The sequence below is a fragment of the Cydia pomonella genome, chromosome 1, assembly GCF_033807575.1.
Source record: "Cydia pomonella isolate Wapato2018A chromosome 1, ilCydPomo1, whole genome shotgun sequence".
NCBI lineage: Eukaryota > Metazoa > Arthropoda > Insecta > Lepidoptera > Tortricidae > Cydia > Cydia pomonella.
The window spans coordinates 1519185-1535173 of record NC_084703.1 but is presented as its reverse complement, the minus strand read 5'-3'; the positions used below and the strand labels follow the sequence as shown (position 1 = coordinate 1535173).

At 38.3% G+C, this 15989-nt stretch overlaps 2 protein-coding genes across 3 annotated transcripts in view; one reads left to right on the top strand and one right to left on the bottom strand.

Annotated features, from left to right (window-relative positions):
• LOC133526114 (SET and MYND domain-containing protein 4-like) overlaps window positions 1-1657 on the bottom strand; it is a 51805-nt gene extending 50148 nt beyond the window's left edge. Inside the window, exon 1 of one of the 2 annotated variants that reach the window (XM_061862602.1) lies at window positions 593-1657. In XM_061862602.1, the coding sequence (XP_061718586.1) occupies window positions 593-747 (155 nt within the window). In that variant the 5' untranslated portion in view covers window positions 748-1657. The remainder of the gene's footprint in view (window positions 1-592) is intronic. The other variant, XM_061862594.1, reaches the window with a different exon arrangement.
• A 4826-nt stretch (window positions 1658-6483) lies between these two features.
• LOC133526104 (seizure protein 6 homolog) overlaps window positions 6484-15989 on the top strand; it is a 118811-nt gene continuing 109305 nt past the window's right edge. Inside the window, exon 1 of the mRNA XM_061862572.1 lies at window positions 6484-10927. Coding sequence (XP_061718556.1) covers window positions 10894-10927 — 34 coding nt within the window. The 5' untranslated portion in view covers window positions 6484-10893. The remainder of the gene's footprint in view (window positions 10928-15989) is intronic.

Sequence of the window (15989 nt, the reverse complement as noted above, 5' to 3'; positions counted from 1 at the left end):
AAGGATAGGAAACGCTTGGAGGCTTTTGAGATGTGGTTGTGGAGAAGAATGGAGAGAATAAGTTGGACTGAGAAAAAAACGAACGAGGAAGTGCTGGGAATTGTTGGAGAGAGGAGAAACCTACTGAGGACCATAGAGAATAGACGAGGAAAAATGATAGGTCACTTGATAAGACACGACACTTTCTTTAAAACTATTTTGGAAGGCAAGATCGAAGGTAGAAGAGGAAGAGGAAAACCACGAGCAAATTACACGCAGCAACTAAAAGGAAAAGTAAATGTCGTGTCTTACAGGGACCTAAAGAACTTGGCCGAGGACCGCGAAAACTGGCGTCTACTCCACCGACAAGAGCCATGCTCTTAAATGATGATGATGATATCTCCGAAATGGAGTCAATTAGAATACCGGTGTCTTTGACAAATTTACTTGATTTAAAGTGAGGAATGCAACCTTGAAGTTAACGGAAGGCAGAAAAAAAAACCCGGTGTATATCGATATCCAACTACGACGAGTCTAAAAGAGAGGTTACTTTGGTCAACTTTCCAAATGAAATCGCGCGGTATTTCGTTTACAGAATTATTTACAAACTAACCTCACTCCTTCATTCTTCAAGAAGTAGTTCATCGTGTCCACTTCACAGTCGCACGTTCTGTCTATCTTCTTTTCTTCAGAAGACAACAGAAGCAGAAGGATTTCCCACTGTTTCGATACATCCTCCGGCATTCCCATAATGTTCGTTCCACTCATTTTGTACAAATTAGGCACTATAACTGGATCTATACTTAGCGAACACTATTTTCTCACTATATTGTTGGTTTGTATTGCATATTTTATATTCAATTCTTAAGCTAACAGTGAAAATATTCAATAATTCAAGTGTTATTATTTGTCGATTTCTACTGTGTAGCACTAACGATTTGCATAGGCGTTGCTTATTGGGAAACTTTTAGGTTAAAGCTTACCTACTTATTTTGGTCGGGTTTATTGATTTGACACAACTGCGTTTCGTTACTCACAAGGTGCGGTGCACTTACAATGTAAAGGTCATCGACATGGAATACAGAGGGCCTAAGAAAATGAGTATTATGCTATCTACCTCTCTATCGCACGAATGCAGAGGATCGATAGATAGAACGTAGTGATTATATGCTCTTTGTCAAAGAGTATAATAATATGAACAAAGCGAAAACCACGAACACACAAAGTACCTTGTTAAAAAAGCTACATAAATTTCCTGATGTCACAATATGGATTACCTACGACATACCCTATTTACAGAAAAAGAATGGAGATGATTTTACAGAGGGATGGATTTATTACACTCGTATCTAGAAGTAAAAAGCTGTGCTGACCATCAGACATTATAAATTAAAAGCCTATTCACTGTGCGTATGCGGTTGGTAAGTGTAGTCGCGGTTGCTTATTAAGGTAAGTATTTAAGTACCCATTACCTACCTACATTTCACAATATGTACCACCATAGAGAAATAAGAAGTACATAGAGTGCTCACTCCATACATCAGTTTTGGTACCAAAACGCATATTATTTACGTAGCCGACATCAAGCATCGAGTAGCGGAACTCTCAGTATTGCTACTCGACAATAGATATCGCGGCAAACAAAAAGAGTGTAACCGGAACTATATTTTCAACTCCTACGCTTACTCTGGTTATAACATTAGCTGAAAATTGTTGAGCTGACTTTTGTTTATATACAAAAATCGGACAAGTGCGAGTCGGACTCGCCCACCGAGGGTTCCGTACTTTTTAATATTTGTTGTTAGGTATAGCTGCAATAGAACTACATCATCTGTGAAAATTCCAACTGCTAGACAGTTGGAATTTTCAAAGATCTATCACGGTTCATGAGATACAGCCTGGTGACAGACGGACGGAATTAAAGTAAGACGGTGTTTTTTTTCTAGTAAAACTAATTGTATTACATTTTTCTATGTTTAAAAACAAATTATTCTCTCTACAGAAGCGCTCAAAATTACATAGATCATTTTGTAACAGTTCGCAATCAGAAGAATTACGAATAACTTTATAGATTTTTGCATCGTCTGCATAAAGAAGAACGTGAGAGTGGGATATACATTTTACGATATCGTTTATATATAACGTAAACAATAGAGGCCCCAAATGGGAGCCATGGGGGACGCCTGAGCTGATATATTTGCTTTGAGAGATAAACCCTGATACTACCACCGACTGTGTGCGATTTTCTACATATGACTTAATCCAACGAAACAAATCCTTATTGAGCTTACTGTGGGACTTAGTCCATTTGTGTAATAATGTCCTATAATATTTATTATCTATAATAACTATCACGTTTCAGCCTCAGCATGATGATAGACAGACAGATGGAGTCTTAGTAATAGGGTCCCGTTTTACCCTTTGGGCACGGAACCCTAAAAACCAGTACCGGAAGCCCTCCCTAGTCACCAACTGCTTCCAACAACCATATTACAAGTCCATTTACTTGGCCATCAATCCTTATCGTCGTGTAAACAATGATTACTAACACAAATGGAACCTCCCTTATCCGACTTGTAAGTGCCATTTAAAACTATCTTTATTCAAAACCATTAGCCCGTATCAGTTTTGCTAACCTAATCTACCTTAAAGAAAGCACTAGTACTGTATATAACCGCTATATTTAGACCATACAATGTTTAGAAACTATATAAATTTGGGGTTCAAGACAAATTGGTTGCTATGGCTGCGATAATACTTTCATGCATTCCTTTACCATAAACTGGACAAAAGCTACACCAACAGAGAATAATAAATACTGTTTATTTTTTTGAAAAACAACTCTATTCCATTACATTAGCGTAGTTAAAGGATGCATAATATTAATTGGGTAGTAATTCTCCTGCCATGATTATTTTTGAAATTGACAATCGAATTTAAACTTTAACAGTTTTGTAATAGGATCAGTCAGAGGTGCAAAAGTAACTTTGCCAGATTTTCAAAATGGTTGACGGATTGTCATGGAATCCTTTTACGATTATGGAAGGGTTATCAGTATGTATTGGTGGTAATCATATGTGGGTGAGTTTCTACGATACGTACGTATAGGGTCGTATAATATTTAGTCCTTTAAAGGGTTATGGGGGTCAAGTATTCCCTTCCAGAACTGTATATGATGTCCAGATTGTCCAGACAGAAGTTTTTGAGGCAAAATAAAATGATTTACAAAATCAAATATCGATGTCTATTATCGATGTTACCTTAGCGTTATAGATATTTTTTTACATTGTATAAAAAGATAGCTACCGCGAAATAAACAACACATTCGATATCTTACGCATATTTTAGGCACTTTGTCTGTTAAATGTTTTCAGATGTGACTGTGCCTATGTGTTTGCACGAGTCAAATCTTGCACAATAATTAAAAAAAAAACTTTTTCCAATAAAAATACATGTCAAGATTCTTTACCTTTTTCTAATGTTAAAAAAAAATACGAACTAAGTGTAACCGAGATAATAGAAGTTTTTTCTCTGTCACTCTAATTACGTCTTTATGAGAGTTATAGGGAACAATTCCCGCAATTTGTAAATTTCGGTTTTCGCGATAGGCCCCCACGTTCTGAATTTCGCAATTCTGAAATTCGCAAATTGCGGGGATCTTTCTCTTTTACTCTCACTAAGATGCAATAACAGTGACAGAAAAATGCCCGCAATTGACGAACTTCGATTAGGCCTGAGGGCATACCGCGAACCACGTTCGACGTGTTGCATCCCTATCACACTTACGTACGAATTTACAAGAGCGACAGAGAGGCAACACGTCGAACGTGGTTCGCGGTAGGTACTCTGGGCTATAACCGCGAAAATCGAAGTTCGTCAATTGCGGGCATATTTTTTGAGAAAGAGAGATAGTAAAACAGAAAGATCCCCGCAATTTGCGAATTTCAATTTTCGCGGTAGGCCCCCAGCGTTGGACTCCTTAGTTCGGAATGACGCGGCAGTACCCACGGAGCGGCAGGTAGAGAAAGTCCGCCGCGCCCCACTGCCCCGCTTGCCGCGTCATAACTTGTAATAAAACGTGAACATGTAAACGAGAGCTTTTGCTAAATTATCATTCATTTCATTCATTTGTGTCCATGAATACATTTTTGGGCAAAACTAGGCGGTAGGCGGTACAATACAAGATAAAATTTACAGTACAGTCATTCTGGGCCGGATTTAGGGGAGGGCAACCGGGACTACTGCCCCGGGCCTCCACAAAAGAGGGGCCCCCTACAATAGAGAATTCGGTAAATTTACCATTTTATTTGGAAAAAATTTAGGGCCAGGGGGCCTCCACTCCTTTATTGCCCGAGGCCTCCAGACCTCTAAATCCGGCATTGCAGTCATTATATCGGTTAAAAAACTCAGAGTATAATAGCTTGCTAGGTTTCGTGGAGGAGCTGGGGTAGTTAGAGTAGCGCTACCTCGTTTGATGGAAAATAGGCACTATGGTTGTCGATTTGCGGAAAATGCCCAGAAGCACTAACTAACTGAGTATAATAGATTATTATCAGAAAAATTACATTTGCTTATACTTAGTAGCTAAGGAATAATAATAATAATAATAATTCAGCATATATACGTCCCACTGCTGGGCACAGGCCTCCTCACGTGCGCGAGAGGGCTCGGGCTATAGTCCCGACGGATTGGGGACTTCACATACACCTTTGAATTTCTTCGCAGATGTATGCAGGTTTCCTCACGATGTTTTCCTTCACCGAAAAGCTAGTGGGAAATATCAAATGATATTTCGTACATAAGTTCCGAAAAACTCATTGGTACGAGCCGGGGTTTGAGCCCGCGACTTCCGGATTGAAAGTCGGACGTCATATCCACGTCTAAGAAAAATATAACAAAATTTCAAGAGTCTTTCTTCGTGACTATTTCCGGAGGCTTATTTTCGGCCCCTTTGCTCTACAGACACGTTTGATTCGAAAAAAAGTCGAATTGAGTAAATAAAATGTTGTACCTAATTTATTTTACTTTAGCTACATTTGTTTTGTAGTATAGAAGTGAGTGAAATAATTATAGTTTTATTTTATAGAGCGTCTCTAACAGTGGAAACCGATCGAATTACACCATTTTATCGCTTAGGGCTTGGTACCGCCATTTTTAATCCGACTGACATACAAACGAACTGCCTACAGCGAACTTCGAAAATCTAAAAATGATTATAGGTATAAACTTAAGTAAGTCACCTGTTGTATGTAGTTGTGACGTGTTCGAATAGACAATACATGTTTAAAACACACACAAACAAAACAAATGTCTATTCGAACGTCACAACTTTTTTTTATATATTATAGGACATTATTACACAAATTGACTAAGTCCCACAGTAAGCTCAATAAGGCTTGTGTTGAGGGTACTTAGACAACGATATATATAATATATAAATATTTATAAATACTTAAATACATAGAAAACATCCATGACTCAGGAACAAATATCCATTGCTCATCACACGAATAAATGCCCTTACCAGGATTTGAACCCGGGACCATCGGCTTCATAGGCAGGGTCACTACCCACTAGGCCAGACCGGTCGTCAAAACTACATACAACAGGTGACTTACTTAAGTTTTTTACCTATACCTGCCTTCATATGGCTTATGTATGAATATAGAGGCAGATTTTTATTTTGTTGAGTATTACGGATACTTGAGAGTTTTCGATTCTGTATAAGGGATGTCAGAAATGTCGCATTCTTTACATTTGCGAATGCCAATGCGAGTACAATACAATAAAGAATAAAGAATACGAATGCTAGGGAATATGTAGTTGTTAAAGAAAAAAATCTGTTATTACTTATTACATAAAACCAAAACGCTAATTATTTTCGTAGTCGACATCTAGCGTCAAGTAGTGGATTTATCAGTACTGTCAGGCCCCTAAGCTCTTTCCCACTGGGCACTCTGGGCACGTGCCCGGGGACCCTCACGGGGGCCCCTAAAGGTCTTAAACGCTGTTTTTTTACAGTCCAACGGGGTTTTTAATAGGGCCCCCTGTTCCTGAGTCCACAATGCCCCCGTGTGTATAAAGACGGCCTTGAGTACTGTTACTTGACAATCGATGTCGCGACGAACGGAAAGTCTAATGCTCGACAGTTTTCAGTTAATATTATAACCGGATTAAGCGGAACTCTATTTTCAACTCCTTCTGCCCATGCAACTTCCCTCTTGTAATAGTAGTAAACTGTTGAGCGAATACACTTTGACACGCGACACTTATGATATCTATTGTCAAGCTATTTGACGATAGATACTGACTACGAAGTGCATGAACTGTAGGAGGCAGCACATGAGCCGTCAGATTTTTGGCGCGAGGCGTAAATGTGATGTTTTTTGTTTCGATGTAGCCCACGAGATGGCAGAACCTACTATGCACAAGAAAACACGTGACGTGTACATGTGCATGTTTATGGTTCCGATTCAGGCCACAAGATGGCAGACCCTCCAACGCGCACGGTCCCTATTAGCGTTTTGGTAAGAAAACTGATGTATGGCGTGAGCACTCTAAGCTTATTTCTCTATGAAACTGTTGAGCAAGTTTACTGTAAATAACTGAACGTATCTTTAAATAACATTTACGGATCTTAGCCGTGATGGCGCAGAGTTCCTTTTTCATTGTTTTACGAATAAAAGCGGTACAAGCTAGGAATAGATATTGAATAAGTCTTCCGTCTCATCTTAGCGTTTCCCTATTTCCGTCCTGAGTGTGTTCGGGGTTTGCTTTGTCCAGCTAATCCCTAGAATTACTAGATATTAATAACTGGGCCAGAGGCCCTTTTATTTAAAATTATACACTATCTAAACATTGTTTTTACTTAGTGATTTTTTGTGTTATTTGTACTGGTAATGAAAAAGTGTCCTTAAATTACCAATCATTTTCGTTCCCTCCATCATTTTCGTTCTGTCATACCTCTATGAACAATTTGGAAGATCGAAGTGATAAGTGTTCCGTGAACAAAGTTTTGTACGGAACACTGAAAATGGTAACGAAATGGAAATAAAAACTTGGATTTCGATGTTTTATATGTCTTAGTTTTTAAGTTAATCGGATCCTTTTGTTGTACATAATAATTGAAAGACATAATGTGATGATTGTCAGATTTTCATTAGTCATAGTTCTGAAACCGTTAACTTTTCAGGAATTTCCTTAGGTTATGCCATATGAAAAACAAACTATGAGAGGTTAGATTTGTTTCATGGCAATCCTGAAAAGTTACGCGTTTCTGAGAAAAGAACAAATTATGATTAACGAAAATGTGGACAAAAATACATTATGACTTAAAACTTTATGGGAAATAATAGAGACCCTTAAGTTAATAACTTGTATGGCAGCCTTTTTGTGACGATCGCTAACAAGACTTAATTTCATACTTTTGATCGCAAATCCGTGCTGCTTTCTACGACAATTGATCCGTCGCGCCCGCGCCGCGGGTTGCTTGTGTAACTGAAGCCCTCTTAATTTTGCTTTTTTTAAATTTTTGGAGTTACTACGCACATTTTATAGTTACTTCATAGTTCATACCTCATCATAAAAAACACCGTTACAAAGCTATGCCATGGCCATAATAGGGCCAGATTTTATATTGTTGTGGATTTTTTTTGTATTGTTACGACGACCGGTCCGGCCTAGTGGGTGGCCCTGCCTATGAAGCTGATGGTCCCGGGTTCAAATCCTGGTAAGCGCATATATTTGTGTGATGAACACGGATATTTGTTTCTGAGTCACGGGTGTTTTCTATGTATTTAAGTATTTATAATTATATATTATATTTATCGTTGTCTAGGTACCAACAACACAAGCCTTATTGAGCTTACTGTGGGACTTAGTCAATATGATAATAATGTCTTATAATATTTATTTATTTATTATTTATTTTGTCGGATATCGACAAAACTATAGATTCCATTCAGCGGCTATATCGCTGTCGCTTTATTATCACTTGACACTATGCCCGTCACTTTCGCACTTACATAGTTGTTAGAACGTGACAGGCATGGTGACAAATGATAAACAGCCGAGCATCTTAGCCCTACAGTTATGGTTACTATAGAGAAACCAAACAATGAAATAGCAACCTGTACCACGCGACCAATACGTCGTAAGCGCCGTAGAATTCATGGCGGTTACGCGTTTAGGTCGCGAGATTCACGCTCCGTTTATATTTGTTGTCAAAACAACTCATGACGCAAAAGACTGGTTCTCTGTGCTGGTTCTATACGTAGTAATATCTTATCTTCTAATTACCGGGGGCCCTTGCGGATACACTTCTACCCATAGGGATCTTTTGTGTAGTTGCCCCCTAAGGAAAGACCCATTAGCTACTCAAGAGCCTTTTTGACCATTTCCATGTGTCGGATGATGGAGCTTATGGGTAGCCTTTTGAATTCCTTTGGTTCCAGATAGCCTGCTCCAAAGTCCTTCATTCTTTGTCTGGCGAGGGCGTGACGTTCACACATTAGGTGTGTTACTGTCTCTTCCTCTTCACCACACATTCGACAATCGGTGTTGTCAGAGTGTCCCATCCTGGCCAAAACCCCTTTGACCCCATAATGGCCCGTAAACACCCCATACGTAGTAATAAATAGTTCAATGGTTTATTTTGTGGCTCCCAACCCAACCGTAAAATTGATAATGAAACATTTTAGTAAATTATAATAAATTTTACCAATCACGTCCCGTGTGTCAAAAAAACCAAACGAGTAGAACAAAAAGATATCAACGAACTTCAGTGGATACTATAAACTACATTCGTTTTATTGATAAATATTAATAAATAAATATAAATAAATATTATAGGACATTATTACACAAATTGACTAAGTCCCACAGTAAGCTCAATGAGGCTTGTGTTGAGGGTACTTAGACAACGATATATATAATATATAAATACTTAAAATACATAGAAAACACCCATGACTCAGGAACAAATATCCATGCTCATCACACGAATAAATGCCCTTACCAGGATTTGAATCCGGGACCATCAGCTTCGTAGGCAGGGTCAATATGTGTAATGATGTTAAATTCATTAATAATATTAATAAGTAGTAGTATTAATAAGCTTCAAGTACTGATGTATATTTCTCTTCTTCTTCCTCGCGTTGTCCCGGCATTTTGCCACGGCTCATGGGAGCCTGGGGTCCGCTTCACAACTAATCCCAAGATTGCCATCTGACCTTCCAACCCAGAGGGTAAACTATAGGCCTTGTTGGGATTAGTCCGGTTTCCTCACGATGTTTTCCTTCACCGAAAGGTGACTGGTAAACATCAAAAGGATTTTTCGTACATAAGTTCCGAAAAACTCATTGGTACGAGCCGGGGTTTGAACCCGCGACCTCCGGATTGCAAGTCGCGCGCTCTTGCCGCTAGGCCACCAGCGCTTTTTTACTAATGCTCTGCGTCTTTTTTGCGTACAGATGTATATTTCTATCTACTTAAAACCCCAAGGTTTCCTTTAGTCTCAATGGGGCTCAAAAGAGATCCCATAACGATATGTGCACCGCACGGTTTCGAACCCATACTGTCCCAGTGACCCAGTCCGCCGCATCGCGTATTCGGCGCGCGATCGAACGTGCGCATATGTAGTGACACATGCATGTTGCCCTATAAACGCCGATTTGGCTGTGTTAATCCGAAATAGGCGGCAAACTATAATTGAAATAATTTATTTGACATTAATATTAGGAGTGGGCGTTAAGCCTAGATATTCGAAGTGTCACCTGTATATCCGAACCGATACGATCTTAATATCGTCAAGAAAAGACACTACTCCCATCTTGAATTCCGGCAATGCACTTTCAAGTTTCAACTAGCGATGCCCTGAATAATGGTGGAATACCGAATATTCGGCCTAATTCTCGGCCGAAGCGCCGAATATTCGGTGACCGAACCACGCAGGCTCTTAGCACACACTTTTAAGAGCAATTCCTAGCTTTGGCCACATATACACATATTTGACTCTTCTAACATTTCATCACTTACAGAAAACAGCAGCCAAATAACACTAGACCCTACTCATAGTGTTGTGTTCCTGCCGGTGAGTAAGGTTGCCAGTGAGGGAGGGAGGGGGGTTTAGGGACGGCAACGCGCATGTAAATCCTCTGGAGTTGCAGGCGTACATAAACTACGGAGACTGCTTACCATCAGGCGGGCCGTATGCTTGTTTGCCAACGCTGTTGTATAAAAAAATCTGCCTCTTTATCGCTTAAATATGCAAGAGTGCTACAGAGGTTAGATAACGAAATTTCGATTTTCTTGTTTCGCGGTAGACCCTCAGATTGTGATGGATTGTGGTAGTGGCGCCCCCTACGCAGAGTTTCGCGTAATATTCCCTATTGTAAGAATATTGTATTGTTGTTTTCTGAGCGACAAGTTCACCACGATCTGAAATAAAAATATTATACGAATATTATACGACATTATTACACAAATTGACCAAGTCCCACAGTAAGCTCAATAAGGCTTGTGTTGAGGGTACTTAGACAACGATATATATAATATATAAATATTTATAAATACTTAAATACATAGAAAACACCCATGACTCAGGAACAAATATCCATGCTCATCACACGAATAAATGCCCTTACCAGGATTTGAACCCGGGACCATCAGCTTCGTAGGCAGGGTCACTACCCACTAGGTCAAACCGGTCGTCGTTCTATGTATTGTATAAAAGGGAAACATGAAACAAAAACATAGCACGCTAAGTATCGCCAACTAATGCAAAGGATGGTTTGAAACAGGTGTGTAGAGCCCCTTAACGCGGGCTGTGGGGGCTGCGCGCGCGCACCTGCCAGTGCCGTCAGTGCGCCGACGCCCGCCGCGCGCCATGCCGCGAGTGTTGTGACTGCAGCGAACATGGATGTGCGAATTGCGTTGCTGTTTATTGCAGGTGTGTTTTTAAATAACAAGTGATTATATATTTAAAAAAAAATAGGTTTTTTTAGGGTTTCATTTGATTTTTGCGATTATTAGCATGAATGAGGTAGCTTGTTTTATTGTTTACAACGTTACGTTTTTAGGCACTTATTTTGGAATGTGTTTATTATACCTAAGTGATTTTTCTATTATTTAAAGAGAGTGTACCAGGTGAATTCTTGTAACTTTTTCTGGTTTTTTATATATATTTTAATTTTTTATCAGTGGAGTTTTGAAAAGTAGAGAGTAGTGCTAAACTTTTTACAGTTTATTGTAACGGAATAATTATGTTTACGTTCTTTTAATAATAGTGTAGAAAAATTGAGATTTTTCAATGGACATAGTTTACAAATTTAAGCGAAATAGGTGTATTTTTCGGAGAAAAACTGTCTCTTAAACTTCAAAAAGTTTTTTTAATGAAAATATGGTGGTACATATATTATACAAAACCGAAATAGGAAAATAAATTTGTAGGACTTTGAGGGGTAAGTACTAAAACTACTTGTGATTTTGCTTACGAATTATGTGATTTTTAGAGGAAAATGGTGGATTTAAAGACCCCAAAAATAAGACGTTTTTTTAAAGAAATAAATTCAAAAACTTTGTAGAGACCGATTTATACGTACAATTGCTCTTGCTTTATTTTCAGCTTCGTTGAATATTCCAGGAAAAATGGGGGTATTTAAAGAATCGTGAAAAATATTTTCAGGAAATTTCTGGAATGTTATTAAGAGGGAAGTTATACTACGCGATCGTCCATAGAAAAAGAGAAAACGTTTTTCCACTTCTAAATATTTTCCGTTCTCTATGATTTTATAGTATGTTATTTACTCAATGAAAAACTAGGTTTTAGATTTTCCTTTTAACAGAACAAAAAAAAAACCAAAAAGCGAAACCTATAACCTCAAATATGCTGAAGCGAACGACATCACAGTGATTTGTTAAGATTATAATATAATATATAATAATTCAGCCTATATACGTCCCACTGCTGGGCACAGGCCTCCTCTCATGCGCGAGAGGGCTCGGGCTAAAGTCCCCACGCTAGCCCAATGCGGATTGGGGACTCCACATACACCTTTGAATTTCTTCGCAGATGTGTGCAGGTTTCCTCACGATGTTTTCCTTCACCGAAAAGCTGGTGGAAAATATCAAATGACATTGACAAGGAGACCTCACGTGTATTTTTCTATAGTGAACGAAACTAAGAAAAAATATCTACCACAAACTTTTTGTCGGTTTCGTTAAACATAAATCTTCACTTGGCACTTCAAAATAGCGAGTCTAAACAAGATTTACTCTATAAAATACTATTTATATTAAAATTACGTTGAGTGAAAAAGTAAAAAAAATACACGTGAGGTTATATGGGGGAGGGTTAGCCTAGAACCTCACCAAATATCACCAATGGGGAGTGGGGGTCAAAAAGTAGCCGAAAAAACCTCGCGTGATTTGTGAACAAGCCCTTGCAACTATCTGACTAGATTTATAATTCTTATACCTTTTTTTTTGTTTTCCGAGCAAAGCTTGATCTAGATATTAATTACGTAAATTACATAGAAAAAGCCGAAAATGGGAGTTTCTTTAAAGTAAAAGAAAAACTTCATTCGTTAAATAGGAGTGTGTTAAGCAAGTGCTTGAAAGGAGCCCTAGGCTCTCCGAAACATGTGCTAGTAGGATTCACAATTCCGGAAAATGTCAAATGTTTTTGACGGGAATTTTGCAAAGTTTCGTTTTTTTCGTTCAAATCCTGGTTCATGGGTGTTTTCTATGTATTTAAGTATTTATAATTATTTATATATTATATATATCGTTGTCTAAGTACCCTCAACACAAGCCTTATTGAGCTTACTGTGGGACTTAGTCAATTTGTGTAATAATGTCCTATAATATATATTTTTTTCGGGCTTTTTCCAGTTTTATTTAGAACAATTAAATACGTCTTACTTAATCCATTGATAAGTGATGACATTGTCATATTAGGCATGCAACCTGAACCTACGGGCTTAAATTTCTAAGAAAGCATACCTAGGCATTGAAAAATGCAGACGTTTAAAAGATACTTGTTCTTTTTAGGGTTCTGTAGTCAACTAGGAACCCTATAAGGTTTCGCCATGTCCGTCTGTCTGTCTGTCCGAGGCTCCGTGGTCGTTAGTGCTAGAAAGCTGAAATTTGGCATGGATATATAAATCAATAAAGCCGACAAAGACGTACAATAAAATCTAAAAATTTAATTTTTTTTAGGGTACCTCCCCTACACGTAAAGTGGGGGTGAACTTTTTTTTCGCTTCAACCCTACAGTGTGCGATATCGTTGGAAAGGTCTTTCAAAACTAATAGGGGTCTTCAACAGACATTTCTTGATAAAGTGAATATATTCGGAGATAATTGCTCCTAAAGAAAAAAAAATGTGTCCCCCCCTCTAACTTTTGAACCATAGGTCCAAAAAATATGAAAAAAATCTTGGAAGTAGAGCTTAAGAAAGACATTAAATGAAAACTATAGCGGATATGATCAGTTTAGCTGTTTTTGAGTTATCGCAAAAAGTTTCCCCTTCATAGTAAAAAGACGTACTCCCACAGTTCATCCCTTGGTTAACAATCTACCATACTTTAAGCTCCAGTTTAGCTTATTGTGACGGAAGAGTAACTACGGAACCCTACTCTGAGCATGGCCCGACATGCTCTTGTCCGGTATTTGTTTTTAAATTTTTAATGACATTTATATCTTAAAAAATTCTCAACCAATTTTTAGTCCAACCTTTTTACAGCGAAGAGAATTGAGTATCGAAGCGTATTGTCAAAGTAAATTTTAATTTAATGCCATTTTTTTTTGTAATTTAATGCCATCTTTCGACACAGGACTAAAACTCATAGAATGACATACATATAGCTATTCGACACCTTCCGTAGGTAGAATTTTATTAGTGTCATAAATAAAAAATATAATTCAAAAGGTGGAAGAAGGTTCCATACTATTCTTTTAGGATATTACCTTAGGAGCTACTAACACATACAGGCTGCTCCAAAGTAAAAAATGGTAATTTGTTCATTTCTTCGAAACGGCTACACCGGTTTTTATGATACTTTGCCTATCTTCCGTAATTCGACCCATTCTTATCAAACATCAAATTTTTCTTGAGTTTTCGAGGCACGTTTTGTTTTCTTTAGACTCTATTTATCTTTTCTTACCACTTATATAGGTAAGTATATCTCAGGTTTGGTGGGTAAAGAAATTGCGAAGTTGACTTTTGGGATTAAAACATTTAGGTATATGTTACATTTTATATTTTAATAGCCGATTTGAGTGTGCCACTGCTGGGCAAAACCCTTCCCTTGATGTTCACCACATAGTGCTTCCGCCAGCCACAGTTGTCATGTGACATAAAATGCAATTGAAGTATGACAAAATGCAATATGCAATAAGCCTGACAAAAGCCAACCAAATGCTTAAAAGTGTACACCGATTTATAACGTATAGACCAACTTCGAATAAAAAAAGTGCAGATTTTGGGTTAAAACAAGTGACGACGCGACAGATTTAAGCATGTTTAAGCATGTTTGCTAATTGTTGCGCCCGGGCGGACTGTCGCCGGCGAGCAAAAAATTTTAGTCAGTTATATTTTTGACTTTTAGACTTAGCGCTGCAGTCGGGTTTTCGAATTGACGCTAAAATATTGCTTTATACGTTGCCGCGTAGGAATATGCTCTGAAATATATCGTCAGTGTTTTCTGTAACACCTTGTAGGTAAATCGTAGGTGCCTATATATACATATATAATACTTGCCATTCTATGTTTATACGGTCACGTCTGAAAATATCGGTACGGACAAATTGCCAAAAATATGTATACACTACTACTACTATATGGGCCATGAAGCCGTGTATACATATTTTTGGCACTTCGATCGTGTCGATGTTTTCAGACGTGACTGTACCAGAATTAAAATAATCAAGGAATTTAAAAATAAAAGTAATGCCTTGGAACAGCCCTGCGTTCCAGATTTTGATTTGCGAACGAGAATTAACACCACAAAACCGCAGCCAAATAACACTTGACCCTACTCATAGTGTTGTGTTCCTGCCGGTGAGTAAGGTTGCCAGAGCTCAACGAGGGGGGTGGGGTTAGGGTCGGCAACGCGCATGTAACTCCAGAGGTGTACATAGGCTACTGAGACTGCTTACCATCAGGCAGGCCGTACGCTTGTTTGCCACCGACGTAGTATAAAAAAAAATATATATATATAAAATGTTCGAAGTTGAACTACTGGGTCTACGAGTAGAAAGACACCTTCCTTATACTGTGGTACAGATCTAAAACTAACCCACCATGAATTTGCTAACCTTATAGGGACCGTGCGCGTTGGAGGGTCTGCCATCTTGTGGCCTGAATCGGAACAATAAACATGTAAATTTACACGTCACGTGTTTTCTTGTGTATAGTAGGTTCTGCCATCTTGTGGGCTACATCGGAATAATAAACATCACATTTACGCCTCGCGCCAAAAATCTGACGGCTCCTGTGCTGCCTCCTACAGTTCATGCTCGCTCCCTATACGCTCGTTGCTGCAGAATGGAGTTTGTATAGCAACATTAAAAACTTTACTGGTTTCCATGGTAACATGAAACAATGTCAACATTTTTCTTAGACAATATAATATTCGGTCGTTGAGATTCAAGATGGCGAAGACGTCTCGAGAATATTTTTTTGTGTTTTGCTCATTTATGTTGTTCAAAGTGTAGTATTGATAGCTTATTATGCAGTGGACTATCGTGGAAGTGTGCAGTTAATGAAAAACTAATCTTGAAACGCGTTTAACCATGTTTTAATCAACACCCGGCAATCCATCGTGGCTTTTAGTAAAGTCCAGCTATCTCTTTACTAAAAGCAACTACCGAACAACGTCATGCTCTACGAGCACACTTAAAACTTACAACGAAACTTGACATTGGCAAAATCATCATAGATTTGATGGAAGCCATATTTTAAAAGAAGAATATAATATTCGTAATGAACGTACTTTTGCATTTTTAATT